At 45.8% G+C, this 14,952-nt stretch overlaps 1 protein-coding gene across 1 annotated transcript in view; it reads right to left on the reverse strand.

Moving 5' to 3' along the window:
• Positions 1–8,057: 8,057 nt before the first annotated feature.
• Positions 8,058–14,952, reverse strand: part of RASGRF1 (Ras protein specific guanine nucleotide releasing factor 1) — a 102,493-nt gene continuing 95,598 nt past the window's right edge. The window contains exons 25-27 of the mRNA XM_052659823.1: positions 14,143–14,260; positions 11,613–11,681; positions 8,058–8,150 (exon numbers count right to left, since the gene is read on the reverse strand). Of these exons, the coding sequence (XP_052515783.1) occupies positions 8,058–8,150; positions 11,613–11,681; positions 14,143–14,260 (280 nt within the window). The remainder of the gene's footprint in view (positions 8,151–11,612; positions 11,682–14,142; positions 14,261–14,952) is intronic.

Below are 14,952 nucleotides of genomic sequence, written 5' to 3' on the forward strand. Positions count from 1 at the left end.
ATGACCAATGTATATTTTTCCTCTTCTCCTTTGCCTTTTGCATTGCTTCTTTTCTCAGCTATTTGTAAGGCCTCCTCAGACAACCATTTTGCCTTTTTGCATATCTTTTTCTTGGGGACGCTCTTGATAACTGCCTTCTGTACAATGTCATGAACTTCCATCCATAGTTCTTCAAGTACTCTGTGTATCAGATCTAATCCCGTGAATCTGTCACTTCCACTGTATAATCATAAGGGATTTGATTTAGGTCATACCTGAATGGTCTAGTGGTTTTCCTACTTTTTTCAATTTAAGTCTGAATTTGGCAATAAGGAGTTCATAATCTGAGCTACAGTCAGCTCCCGGTCTTGTTTTTGCTGACTGTATAGAGCTTCTCCATCTTTGGCTGAAAAGAATATAATCCATCTGATGTCGGTATTGACCATCTGGTGATGTCCCTGTGTAGAGTCTTCTCTTGTGTTGTTGGAAGAGGGTGTTTGCTATGACCTGTGCATTCTCTTGGCAAAACTCTGTTAGCCTTTGCCCTACTTCAGTTTGTACTCTAAGACCAAATTTGCTTGATACTTCAGGTATCTCTTGACTTCCTACTTTTACATTTCAGTCCCCTATAGTGAAAAGGACATATTTTTTGGTTGTTAGTTCTAGAAGGTCTTGTAGGTCTTCATAAAACTGTTCAACTTCAGCTTCTTCAGCATTACCGGTCAGGGCATAGACTTGGATTACTGTGATATTGAATGGTTTGCCTTGGAAACAAACAGAGACCATTCTGTTGTTTTTGAGATTGCATCCATATACTCATTTGAATGCAGAGTTTCGAAGAATAGTAAGGAGAGATAAGAAGGCCTTCTTACGTGATCAATGCAAAGGAACAGAGGAAAATAATAGAATGGGAAAGACTAGAGATCTCTTCAAGAAAATTAGAGATACCAAGGGAATATTTCGTGCAAAGATGGGCACAATAAAGGACAGAAATTGTATGGACCTAACAGAAGCAGAAGCTATTAAGAAGAGGTGGCAAGAATACACAGAAGAACTGTACAAAGAAAGATCTTCATGACCCAGATAACCACGATGGTGTGATCACTCACCTAGAGCCAGACATCCTGGAATGTGAACTCAAGTGGGCCTTAGAAAGCATCACTACAAACAAAGCTAGTGGAGGTGATGGAATTCCAGTTGAGTTATTTCAAATCCTAAAAGATGATTTGTTAAAGTGCTGCACTCAATATGCCCGTAAATTTGGAAAACTCAGCAGTGGCCACAGGACTGGAAAAGGTCAGTTTTCATTCCAATCCCAAAGAAGGGCAATGCCAAGGAATGCTCAAACTATTGCACAATTGCACTTATTTTACATGCTAGCAAAGTAATGCTCAAAATCCTCCAAGCCAGGTTTCAACAGTACATGAACCGTGAACTTCCAGATGTTTAAGCTGGATTTAGAAAAGGCAGAGGAACCAGAGATCAAATTGCCAACATCTGCTGGATCATCAAAAAAGCAAGAGAGTTCCAGAAAAACATCTACTTCTGCTTTATTGACTACCCCTTCTGCGCTATTGGGGGCTTCCCTAGTGGTTCAGAGGTTAAAGCATCTGCCTGCAATGTGGGAGACCTGGGTTCGATCCCTGGGTTGGGAAGATCCCCTGGAGAAGGAAATGGCAACCCACTCCAGTATTCTTGCCTGGAGAATCCCATGGATGGAGGAGCCTGGTGGGCTACAGTCCAAGGGGTTGCAAAGAGTTGGACATGACTGAGCGACTTCACTTTCACTTCACTTTCTGCTTTATTGACTCTGACTGTGTGGATCACAGCAAACTGTGGAAAATTCTTAAGAGATGGGAATAACAGACCACCTGACCTGCATCCTGAGAAATCTGTATGCAGGTCAAGAAGCAACAGTTCGAACTGGACATGGAACAACAGATTGGTTCTAAATCGGAAAAGGAGTGCATCAAGGCTGTATATTGTCACCCTGCTTATTTAACTTATATGCAGAGTATGTCATGAGAAATGCTGAAGCACAAGCTGGAATCAAGATTGCTGGGAGAAATATCAATAAACTCATATATGCACATGACACCACCCTTATGGCAGAAAGTGAAGAACTAAAGAGCCTCTTGATGAAAGTGAAAGAGGAGAGTGAAAAAGTTGGCTTAAAACTCAGCATTCAGAAAACCAAGATCATTGCATCCAGTCCCATCACTTCATGGCAAATAGATGGGGAAACAATGGAAACAGTGAGAGACTTTATTTTTGGGGGGCTCCAAAATCACTGCAGATGGTGATTGCAGCCATGAAATTAAAAGATTCTTGCTCCTTGGAAGAAAAGCTATGACCAACCTAGACAGCATATTAAAAAGCAGAGACATTACTTTGCCAACAAAGGTCCATCTAGTCAAAGCTATGGTTTTTCCAGTGGTCATGTATGGATGTGAGAGTTGGACTATAAAGAAAGTTGAGTGCTGAAGAATTGATGCTTTTGAACTGTGGTGTTGGAGGAGACTCTTGAGAGTTCCTTGGACTGCAAGGAGATCCAACCAGTCCATCCTAAAGGAAATCAGTCCTGAGTAGAGTATTCATTGGAAGGACAGATGCTGAAGCTCCAATACTTTGGCCACCTGATGCGAACTGACTCAATGGAAAAGACTCTACGCTGGGAAAGATTGAAGGCAGGAGAAAGGGATGACACAGGATGAGATGGTTGGATGGCATCACCTACTTGATGGACATGAATTTGAGTAAACTCCAGGAATTGGTGATGGACAGGGAAGCCTGGCGTACTGCAGTCCATGGGGTCTCATAAAGTTGGACACGACTGAGCAACTGAACTGAACTGAACTGAAAGACCAATGTTGTTTAACATCTTTTCATGTGCCTATAGGCCATTTGCATATCTTCTTTGGAGAAATGTCTATGCAAGTTCTTTGTCCATTCAAAACAAAAAACAAAACCCCCCACCTATTTATTTATCTATTCGGTTGGCCCAGGTCTTAGTTACAGCATGCGGGATCTAGTGTCCTGACCAGGGATCAAACCTGGGCCGCCTGCATTAGGAGTCTTAGCCACTGTACCCCAGGGAAGTCCCATCTTTGACCATTTTAAAAATTGGTTTGTTTTTTGCTTTTGAGTTGTTAGAGTTCTTTATATATTCTGGATACTAAACTCTTATCCAATATATGATTTGCAGAAAGATTCTCTTTCATTCTGTAGGTGATCTTTTCACTTTCTTGAGAATGTTCTTCGATGTGCAACAGTTTTTAATTTTGATGAGCTTTACTTTATTTTTCCTTTCACTCCCTTTTCCTGGCAGTCCCACTCTCAATCAGACCTGACAAGAGCATCTCTCATGGGCTAGGTGTGGTACTGAGAGCCACATGAGACACAGGCTGAGTCAGACCACCCAGACCATGTGGAATATCACAGGAGGGAAGTGACACAGATCCTTGACAAGAGGCAGAGATCAACCTGAGATGGGTACAGATGAAGTACCGATTGGAGAAAATCGGTAAAGGCTTCCGAGACGGACAGTTAAAGAAAAGTGGAAGTGACTGACATAAAAATAAAAAATTGAGAGCAGTCAGTAGTTTGGTCTAACTGGCATAGAGAGTGGTGCAATTGGAGAAGTAGTGTACTACTTCTGGGGCTGAAATGATGTGCGCTTGGTCAAATACAGTGCTTCTAAAATGGTCACGTGCTCCCATATCACTTGGACAGCTTGTTCAGATTCAAGTTCAAGAAGTCTGAGGTGGGGCGATCCTGCTTTTCTATCAGATTCCCAGGCAATGCTAGTGTTGCTCGTTCGGGGTTCACAATCTGAAGAGTGAAGATGTGGGTCATTCATTCATTCAACAAACATTCTGTGCAGAATGTCATGACATGCCAGGCTTGGTGCTGAGCAGAAGTGGGTGAATGAGCCATGTTTTTGCCTTTGTGCAATTTAACATTTGATAAATGATTTTCTAAAGCAAACATGAAGATTCTATTAATTTATAATTTATTAAAGTGTTATTGCTATAATTGAAAATGTTACAGAGACTTTTAAATTCAGTCTTGTGTAGAAAGAAATGTATTAAGGAAAATTATGTGAATAAATATTCCCACGAAATACATCTGAATGGTTAAAAAATACTGGAAGAGAGCTATCAGATAGTAAATGTCTTTTTTAAAATATTAAAAATTTCAACAACAACAAAATGCTAGTAAGCACCATTCTGTTTTCTGTCTCTATGAATCTGACTGCTCTAGGGACCTCATACATGTGGAATTGTACAATGTTTGCCTTTTTGTGATTGGTGTATTTCACTTAGCATAATGTCTTCAAGCTTTATCCAAGTGGTAGAGTTGGGGTCGCTGGGAGGAGGGCAAGAGGGATTCCATCTTGAAGACTTAAGGCAGGATGTGAACTGAGTCTGAACCCTGTTGCTGCTGCTGCTGGTAAGTTGCTTCAGGCGTGTCTGACTCTGTGCGACCCCAGAGATGGCAGCCCACCAGGCTCCCCCGTCCCCGGGATTCTCCAGGCAAGAACACTGGAGTGGGTTGCCATTTCCTTCTCCAATGCATGAAAGTGAAAAGTGAAAGTGAAGTCACTCAGTTGTGTCCGACTCCTAGCGACCCCATGGACTGCAGCTCACCAGGCTCCTCCATCCCTGGAATTTTCCAGGCAAGAGTACTGGAGTGGGTTGCCATTGCCTTCTCCATGATCCTTGTTAACCATCGTTAAAGAAAAACCAGGAAACCCCCTTCTCACAGGTGGCAAACAACGACTGGAAGTAAGGGTCAGGTTGTCTCAGATTAACGATAACGTCTGCACCTGCATGTTGTAATTGTTAATTCTTCCACGCCTGCATGTTGTAAAACTAATTACTAATGTGTAAGCAGTCATGTAGCAGAGGGTATAAAACCGAGTCCCCCGAAATCATCATAGGCCTTGATGGGAACCGATTCCCCTTGGACCTGCTGGTGTAATAAACTGTTCTCCATTGTCTTGAGTGTCCTCTGAGGTGTGTTTTGTGACTTCAGATTCTACAACAGTAGTTTGTGTCCTTTTATTCATTTTTATTTTTGGGGGGGCACATGGTGTGGCATGTGGGATCTTAGTTCCCCAACCAGGGATTGAACTAACTGAGCCCCCTGCATTGCAAGCTCAGAGTCTTAACCACTGGACCAGCAAGGAAGTCCTAGAATTTCTTTCCTTTTAAAGGTTGAATCCCATTCTGTTGTTTACCACTGGTTGTTTATTCATCTGTTGATGGACACTTGGATTGATTATACCTTTCATTTATTGTGAATAAGTTACTATGAAAATGAGTGTACAATTATGTCTTTGAGACCTTGTTTTCAATTCTTTGGGGCAAATACCTACAAGTGGGATTGCTGGTGTTACTGCTATTTTTAAATGAATTAATAAATAATTATTTTAAAACTTTCCTGAAGTTTTTCAAATAAAATAATCAGTAATACAATTATACCTACTGATGTAACCCACTTATATGGTCTTTTTCTGGGAGGGGTCCTTGATAGTTTTTGCGTGTATAGAGGGGTCCCTTAGATTAAAAAACTGGGGACTGCTCATCCAAGGTGGTGGCAGAGGAGACGAAGAGCTGTGGCCAGTGTGGAGAAGTAGTTAGGGGTTGACAGTGCCCGGATCAGGCGACCCTTTAAAGTGAGAGTCAGGGTGGCCTCTCAGTTTCTAGCTCATACCACAGGGAGGGGTATTAAGGAGGCCCAGGGGCAGTGGGGGAGTTGATGAGGTCAGGTTGGTCCAGTAGTGAGGGGGCCGTAGGGCACCAGGTGGCGGCAGTTTCTATGCAGTTTATTTATTTATTTGGCTGCACTGTCTTTGTCGCTGCGAGCGGTGGCTATTCTCCAGCGGTGATGCGCGGGCTTCTCGTTGCAGTGGCTTCTCCTGTTGCAGAGCACAGGCTCTAGGGAGAGCACGGGCTTCAGGAGTTGCAGCTACCAGTCTCTACAGCACAGGTAGTTGTGGCGCACGGGCTTAGTTGCCCCATGACATGTGGGGTTTTCCCAGATCAGGGATCGAAACCGCATCTCCTGCATTGGCAGGCAAATTCTTCACCACTGAGCCACAGGGGAAGCCCTCTAGGTATCTTGTTTTGAGGAGCCTGGAGGAGATGTGAGCTGCAGTTAGGAACATGAAGGTTATTTGCTTTGTGTTTCTTCTCTTTAGCCAGGTCACCAGCTCTAGGAGGTCAGGATCAGGGCAGGCTTATAGTTACTGAGGTATGCATGCCCAGAGGCTAGATATAAATTCTTGGGGGGTGGTGGGTGCACCTGGGTGGTATGGCCATACTCCTGAGACAACTACAACCCACCTCTCCAAACACTCCTTCCCCAGCAGCTGATGCAGGGGGTGCAGGTTCCATCCCTGGTCAGGGAACTAAGATCCTCACCTCACAAAGGACCCCAAGCAAGGACCACCAGCTGGACTCAGACAACCCATAGAATTGTGCAAAACTGTTTTCAGCCATTAAGTTTTGGAGCTATTTGTTCCTGATACAATAGAAAACTGCAACAGTCCCCCTCATCAGACTATGTTGTTGTTGTTGTTCAGTAGCTTAGTTGTGTTTGACTCTTTGAAACCCCATGGATTGTAGCACACCAGGCTCCTCTTGTCTTCCACTCTTCCCCAGAGTTTGCTCGAATTTATGCTCTTTGACATCAGACTATGAGTTCCCCCAGGAAGCAGGAGTGGGTGCCCTGACCACTCCAGACCTCTGGTCTGAGTGCAGAGCCTGAGAAGGACCAAGTGTTCATCAAAACACTCCTTGAATGAATAAATGAAACCCATCAAAATTCCACCGTTCACCCTGAGATAGAATAGATTTATTAGCAAGAGGTAATCAGGAAACATATATTTTTACAAAAATGGAAATTGTTTTCCAAACAAGCTGTAAGTTGAAATATTATAGGACTTGAAATAGAATTCTCATACCACTAGGTATTGCTTACAGCAAAAGTTGTCTGTTTGTCGGAGTGGAGCATGCCTGCCACTTCAGAGTTGACCTGTGTTTTCTATACTGTACAATGTAAAAAATAGATGGTAGTATTCACAGAATAAGCACTACAGTACTATATTCCTGCTAGAAGGCATTTAGACAGGACTACAGTATATGCAATAAAAACACTTGGTTATTGAGTTTCTAACTCTACAGTGTGGTACTATTTTTCACAAGGCATACAGACTGGGAGCATCTCAACGTAAGCTTTGTAGTGACCATTAGGCGGCTCAGAGGAAAAGTGACATTTTTCATGTGTTCTCGACTTGCAGTGGATGCTGGCCGCCTTTGGCAAAGTCGACACGACTTGGTGTTGTGATTCTGTTTTCCTCGGGAAGTTCTGGGGCCTTGTCCAGGGTTACAGAGACCTATGGTCATGCCCCTGGTGCTATTTCCAGAGCCGGGAGCGGCATGGCACCGAGGCGGCGGCCTCGAGGGCTGTCGCAGGGCGTGGTTCTCAGTGGACAGGACCCTCTTCCCTCCGGGTCACTGGGAGGTGCGGAGTTTGGAGACCTGCGATTTGGGCTGGAAAAGCTGCTCTGGAAATCGGCGTCACCATCAGCAGGAAGATTTGTCGATGACCAGACTCTGGGGTATGGTTCCCCCTCCCGCCTCCCCCCACCCCCCACCCCCCACCCAGTTATCACAACTACATGGAACATGCCGGAGGATGTTGCCTGGCCAACTCAGCCCAGGGGCCTGGGCTGGGGACGGACAGAAGCAGGACAGGTGCCTAAGAGTCGTGTATGCGCGGGGTCTGTTTTCCCTTCGGAGAAGAGTAAGGGGCCGGGAAGGACAGACTGAGAGGATGGTTGATGAAAAGAACCAGGCACTGCAGGAGACGAGGGGTGGGGTGGGCAGACCAAGTATTAAAAGGTGCAGAAATTCATATTCTGGTTCTATGGGGATCTAAGAACAAGAACGGATTTGTAATCTTGGAGAAGCACATACTAAAGAAGAAAACCCAGAGAAACCAAACGACTATGTACAGTATCATATAGCACGTGTCCATGGGAGCGGCTGGATCTGGGCTGGGTACTGGATTCAGGTGGGGAGTTTTGGTTCTATTCGGAGAGAAGACTCGTAGAGGCTTTCTTCATCCATTACAAAAGATTGGTCCAGTAAATACTGGGTTACCTGAGAAAAGGAAAAGAGAAGAAGGAATGCAAGGTGATGCAATCTCCACAATATACTAGGTGGTCACTGAGTGTCTCCCAGGAATCAGGCAGCATCATGGGGAGGGGGGCATCAGGCTTGCACATGAGGCAGAGATGCATTAAAAACAATGTGTCTCTTTTTTAATGTTTATGATTTTGCTTCTTTATTATTATTATGTTTTGGCTGCACTGCAAGGCATGTGGGATTTTAATTCGTCAACCAGGATTGAACCCGTGTCCCCTGCTTGGAAGGCGGACTCTTAACCACTGGACCACCATTGAAGTCCCTGTTGTGTCTTAATACTATTTTTTAGTATTGTCTTAATTTTTTGTCTTCACAGTAATAGAAAATCACATATGGTCAAAATTACTCTTGACCACCATTCCTGTGTGTTAGAAGACATATTTTAGGCTCATATAAAAAAATCGTCTATATCTATGGGACTTGACTGGTGGTCCAGTGGCTAAGACTTCACACCCCCAGTGCAAGGGGCCAGGGTTCCATCCCTGTTGGGGAACTAGATCCCTACATGCTGCAACTCAGAGTTCAGGTGCTGCTGCCAAAGACCCGTCATGGTGCAACGAAGACCTGGTGCAGCCAAATAAATAGATATTTCAAAATATAATCATCTCTATCTATGGGCTTCCCTGGTGGCTCAGCTGGTAAAGAATCCGCCTGCAATGTGGGAGACCTGGGAAGATCCCCTGGAGAAGGGAACGGCTATCCAGTTCTGTATTCTGGCCTGGAGAATTCCATGGACTTACACGCTCTCAAAGAGTTGGACATGAAGGAGCAACTTTCACATTCACATCTGTATCTATATATCTAAAATGTCAATTGTAGCATCTAGGCTGTGCATGTAGGGGTGTTCACAGTTCCTTCATGCGTGTGTGCTCAGTTGCTTCAGTTGTGTCTGACTCTTTGTGACCCTATGGACTGTAGTCCACCAGGCTCCTCTGTCCGTGGGATTCTGTAGGCAAGAATACTGGAATGGGTTACTATTTCCTACTCCAGAGACAGTTCTTTCAGTGTTTCCATATGTTGGAAAAATGTTCTTAAACATCGGGATTGTGTAGCATGAGAGAGAATCCCCCAGGAGCCGACCGTGGAAGCTGAGGCTGTGTAAGAAAGGAGGCTCCCTGTTCTTCCCCTCATGAGGCTCACTCCAGGGCAAAATCTCAGAGTGGAAAATCAGGAAGAGTCACCACATAGATTAAACTGTTCTCCTTCCTCCATGTGCCCCACTTCACCCAGCTCCCGAGTGCTTTGCTGGACTCCTGTGTGTTAAATGTACGATGAGAGCTCAAAGCCCACATCTCACAGTCAGACCCCCACCCTTCATAAAGAATCTCTCCAAGGCTCAGTGGTGGCTCAGATGGTAAAGAATCTGTCTGCAACATGGGAGATCTGGGTTCATCCCTGGGTCAGAAAGATCCCCTGGAGAAGAGAATGGCAACCCACTCCAGTATTCTTGCCTGGAGAATTCCATGGACAGAGTAGCCTGGCAGGCTACAGTCCATGGGGTCACAAAGAGTCGGACAGGACTGAGCAACTAAACACTTTCACGTTTCCAAGGTTCAGTGACTTGTCAGTTGTTTGGAGCTGAAGGTTCATGTTTTTCCATAGACACTTAGATCAGGAGGAAGAAAACAATTACATTTCTTAGTATGTAATCGGGAACCTTCTGATAGCTGCTGGAGAAAAATCAAGTCCTGTGAGCCTCTTTGCTAGTTGACCCTCTGCTACTGTGAGAGACAGATCTGGCTGTCTAGGATGCTGACCATTAGTCACCGATGAAAAGGTTACTGTGTCTGAATAATGGCTCTCAATCAGCACCTCCACGAAGATGACCTCAGATTTCACGTCTAGACGAACTCTGATAAAGACGCGGCAGTCTTACAGCTATGGGAAGTAGACCAGACTTTTATTTTTTTCTGTCTTTTAAAAAATTACTTATTTTTATTTCTTAGCCATGCCATGTAGCATGTGGGATCTTAGTAGCCCAACCAGGGATTGAACCCATGCCTCCTGAAGTAGAAGGGCAGAGTCTTAACCACTGGACCACCAGGGAAGTCCCAGGTCCAGACTTTTATAGGGGAAGCCTGGTGGCCTGCCGTCTATGGGGTCGCACAGAGTCAGACACGACTGAAGTGACTTAGCAGCAGCAGCAGTAGCTTCATACGAACAGTTCTTTGTAGAGCACAAAATCTCAACCCTCCAAACATTCTGGAAATCAGCAGACTGGTCAGTTTTCTCCATCATGAGCATTTGTTTCCCTGAGTGTTGCTTCTGTTGAGACTGGAAGCAAACACCATCACTGCAAAGCTGTTAACAGAAGGAGCCTGAAGGGCATGCTTAGTATCCTTAAGTCTCTTCAGTTGTGTCCCATTCTTTGCGACCCATGGATTGTAGCCCGTCAGGCTCTTCTGTCCATGGGATTTCCCAGGCAAGAATACTGGAGTGGGCTGTCATTTCCTTCTCCAAGTCTAAAGGGCAGTAACATTTATTTGTGTTGCACCTTGGAGCTCAAGGGCAAGTTTAAGAAGGGAGCAAAGGCCTAACACAGTGCCTGGTACCTGGTATGTGCTCAATAAGCACTTGCCAAATGAAAGAATGAGTGAATGACAAGGAAAAGGCGGCACACTTGATTAAGGTTTCTCTTCTCCCTGCGGTAATCAGCTAAAGACAGAATGAGTTCATGGAACCTGGCAGGAGACAGGGCAAGTCTGTCATAAAGGAGTGCATGCGTGTTCAGTCGCGTCCGACTCTTTGTGACCTCATGGACTGCAGCCCACCAGACTCCTCTGTCCATGGGATTTCCCAGGCAAGAAAACTGGATTGGGTTCCTCCTCCAGGGGATCTTCCCAACCCAGGGTTGAACCCAAATCTCTTACATCTCCTGCATTGGCCGGCAGATTCTTTACCACTGAGCCATGTGGGAAGCCTCAAAGAAATATGTGCGTGTGTATGGTCTGCTAACAGAGTAAAAAAAAAAAAGTTTTGCTGTGCTTGCAAACACACGCAAAGAATGAGTGATGCAATTGGCATTGGGAGGGGAACTTACTTGGAGGCTGGGGGAATTTTTGCTGGGTGCCCTTTCTAGTTGTGAATTTTGAAACTTGTGAGCATATCGAAAAGATGTGATAAACACGGCCTCTCTTGCCTCAGAGGAGACCAAGCATGATTCTAAGTCATCCTGTGGCAGGTAAAGATCAGACGGGAGCAATGGGATGACCACAAGCTCTGTCTGAAGGAGGGGGAACTCATGGTGGGTCAGGGGACAGGACACAGGAAGGAGGGCTTCCTGGAAGAGTGGGGCCCAGGGAATTCAAGGCAGAAAATGTTTGGGTTTGGAGGGGAGGGGAAGAGGCAGGAAGAGGTGGGGGGGCCGCCACAGCACTCGTGAGAAATCAGAAGTGACTGCAAATGCTACCAGCTCACCTTTGCTTGGTGCTCGATCTTGTAGGCAGTTTGTTGAAACTGGCGGATCTCTCGGATGATATGGGATATCTGTGGGAAGGAAGGAGAGTTTTAAATATTTATTTTAACCTATATTTATTATTTATTTGGCTGAGACATGTCTTAGTTGCCACATGTGGGATCTAGTTCCCTGACCAGGAATCAAACCTATGTCTCTTGCATTGGGAGCATGGCGTCTTAGCCACTGGGCCACCAAGAAGTCCCTGGAAGGCGAGTTTTAGAAACAATTTGCTCTTAGTATCACCCCTGGACCCCCTCCCCCTGCAGAACAGAAGGGACATCAATAGCCATCAACTCAGCCTGTAAATTTACCTCCTGGTAGATGCTACTGAAGCATCACGATGTTCCTTATTGCAGCAACCTGCTTCAAAGGCTGATCCTTGGTAAGAATCGATAAATCTATAGGTTATAAGGAGTAACACAGACTATCTGTCCTTCTCTGACTTATTTCACCAAGCTCAATATCCTCAAGGTCCATCCACGTTCCTGCAAATGGCGGAACCTCACTCAATTTATTTATTTATTGAAGTATAGGTGATGCACATTATTATATGTTACAGGTGCACAATACAGTGATTTACAATTTTTAAAGGTTATACTCCATTTGTAGTTATTATGAAATACTTGTTACATTCCCTGTATTGTACAATATATCCTTATAGCTTATTTTATACATAACATTTTGTACCTCTTAGCACTTCATTCTTTTTTAGGGCTGAATAATATTTCAGTGTGTGTGTGTGCATGTGTATATATACATATACACACCACATCTTCTTTTGGAGAAGGAAATGGCAACCCACTCCAGAATTCTTGAAAATTCTATGGACAGAGGAGCCTGGTGGGCTATATAGTCCATGGGGTCACAAGAGGCAGAAACGACTTAGTGATTAAACCACCACCACCACCACATCTTCTTTATCCATTCATATATTAAAAAATCTATAAAAAACACTGAATCATTATGTCATATACATGAAACTATCACAGTATTGTAAATCCCTATACTTCAGTAAAAAGATGCATATTCTGAAATGTAAAACATATATTCAGTCAGATTACACTAAAGATGATGAAAATTATTTTAAAGACTCACAGGTAATATAGTAAGAGAAAAATACCAATCATTTTCTTTGAGTAGTGAAAATAAATGAGTGATTTTGTTGCTAAAAAAAAAAAAAAATCCTGATGACCCTGATGCTTGGAAAGATTGAAGGCAGGAAGAGAAGGGGGTGGCAGAGGATGAAATGGTTAGATAGCAGCACTGTCTCAATGGACTTGAGTCTGAGTGAACTCCAGGAGATGGTGAAGGACAGGGAAGCCTGGTGTGCTGCAGTCCATGGGGTCAGAAAGAGTCAGATACTTATGGACTGAAAAACAACAAAAATTACAGTATGTGACTGAGAGAGAAAGACATCACTTGATCAGTGGTGCCAGCTTATCCAACATCCTAAAACAGCTCCCCTCAACTCCAGCAACAGCTAAAGGCCACTTTCCACGTGCCCACGGTATGCAAGACCACACAAAGTCTCCCCGTCCTGCCACTAGGGCAGTGCTGCCAACTTGCCCTTGACAGAGAAATCTTACCAATTAAACAAAACCTTAGGAGGAAGCCCATGACACAGAACCAATACAAATGGAGGCTCCCTGGCTGGAGGCAACAGGGGAGAAGGATGGGTATAAACAAGGCTCCCTGCTGGAAGGGGGTCTTCATCTCCCCTCCCAGGTCCTAGATTTCTCTGGGGAAACTGGAAACCTACTTGCTTAGAAATGATTCGGCTGTGGCCACATAAAGCAAGGGCGTATCTAGGACTTCCCTCATGGTCTCAGTGGTTAAGAATCCGCCTGTCCATGCAGGGGACACAGGTTTGATCCCTGATCCGGAAAGATCCCACATGCCTCGGGGCAAGTATGCCCATGCACCACAACTACTGAGCCTGTGCTTAGAGCCTGTGAGCTGCGACTGCTGAAGCCCGTGTGCCTGAGAACCTGTGCTCTGCAACGAGAGAAGCCGCTGCAATGGCACCGCAACTAGAAAAAAACCCATGTGTAGCAATGAAGACCCAACACAGTCAAAAATAAAGAAAATAAAGTTAAAAAAAAAAAGAAAGCAAGTGCTTATCTGAACAACACTGGATGGGCTTGGAATAAAGATACACCTTTTGGAGTCAGACAGAGCTCCAGACCCGGTTCTGCCCTTTACTTAGGGGTGATTTTGGGCTGGTCCTGGATCTCTCCCAGCCTCAGCTTGCTCCCCTGTAAGGTGGACAACCCCGCTCCTCAGCCTGTAGGCGTTAGAGGAGGGAATGGAGGTATAGCTGGCTCAGGGCAGGCCAATGCTAATCGCCACTTCAGGGGGTGACTGTTCTTACAGGAGGAGCTGGGCTCAGGCTCCCCGCAGTCGGCCAGGCCTGGAGGCAGAGCTCTGGTGGGCCCGGGCTCGGGTTTTGATGTCCCCCTGCCCCTGCCCCCTCTGCTGAGGGGAACTCACCATTCTCATCTTGGAGAAGTTGACCAGGCCGTCCTCCGTGTAGTTGGGCGTACCCTCTTCGATGAAGGCCAGGTCAGTGAGGTACATTCCCAGGTAAGGGACACAGGGCGGGTCACAACTTTGAAGCAAACGGCATTGACAGAGGTTTTTCACTTAAAACGCTGGCGCCTCTCCCAAGAACAGACACACCCCTTGGGTTGCTCGCTTTGCTGAACGGGAAGGGGTTTCTATTTGCCAAGTTAACAGTAGCACTTGGGCCTGAACTGCCAGCTGGGCGAGAGGGTCAGTCCTCTGGATGGTGGAGGTGACATGGTGCCAGCTGGGGCTTCTCAGTGGACCATCCCCTCCCACCCCAAGCCGGAAGGTCCCCCTCTACCTGGCTGCTCCCCCTCCCAGAGTCCTGGGGCTTGGCTGCCAGCCCCCACCAGGCTCTCCTTTCCTTTCCGTCTCTCCCCTGAAACTTTCCTTCGCAACCTCGTCCCAGAATCATGTCCTGAGGGTGCCTTGTAGTGCCACCCCCATTCCCACCAGTCACCCCCAGACACTCTCCCCCCGAGATGTCTCTGCCTTTGTTTCTCGCCCCACTGGGACCTCTGCCCACCCAGGCACTGAGCTACCAGCACAGAAAGCCCTGCTCTCTGAGACCACCGTCCTGGATGTGGTCTGGGCGGGGGTTGGTAGCCTTTGTCGGGGATGGGCCAGGCCTCTCTGATCGGTGGCTCTGAAGCAGGGGTTCCAGTCACTGGTCCTTCACACCCCGTCTGGTGCCTCTTATGGGGTGCTGGGTCTGGGGATGATGCTGTGATGGCT

The sequence above is a fragment of the Budorcas taxicolor genome, chromosome 21 (assembly GCF_023091745.1).
Source record: "Budorcas taxicolor isolate Tak-1 chromosome 21, Takin1.1, whole genome shotgun sequence".
Taxonomy (NCBI): Eukaryota; Metazoa; Chordata; class Mammalia; order Artiodactyla; family Bovidae; genus Budorcas; species Budorcas taxicolor.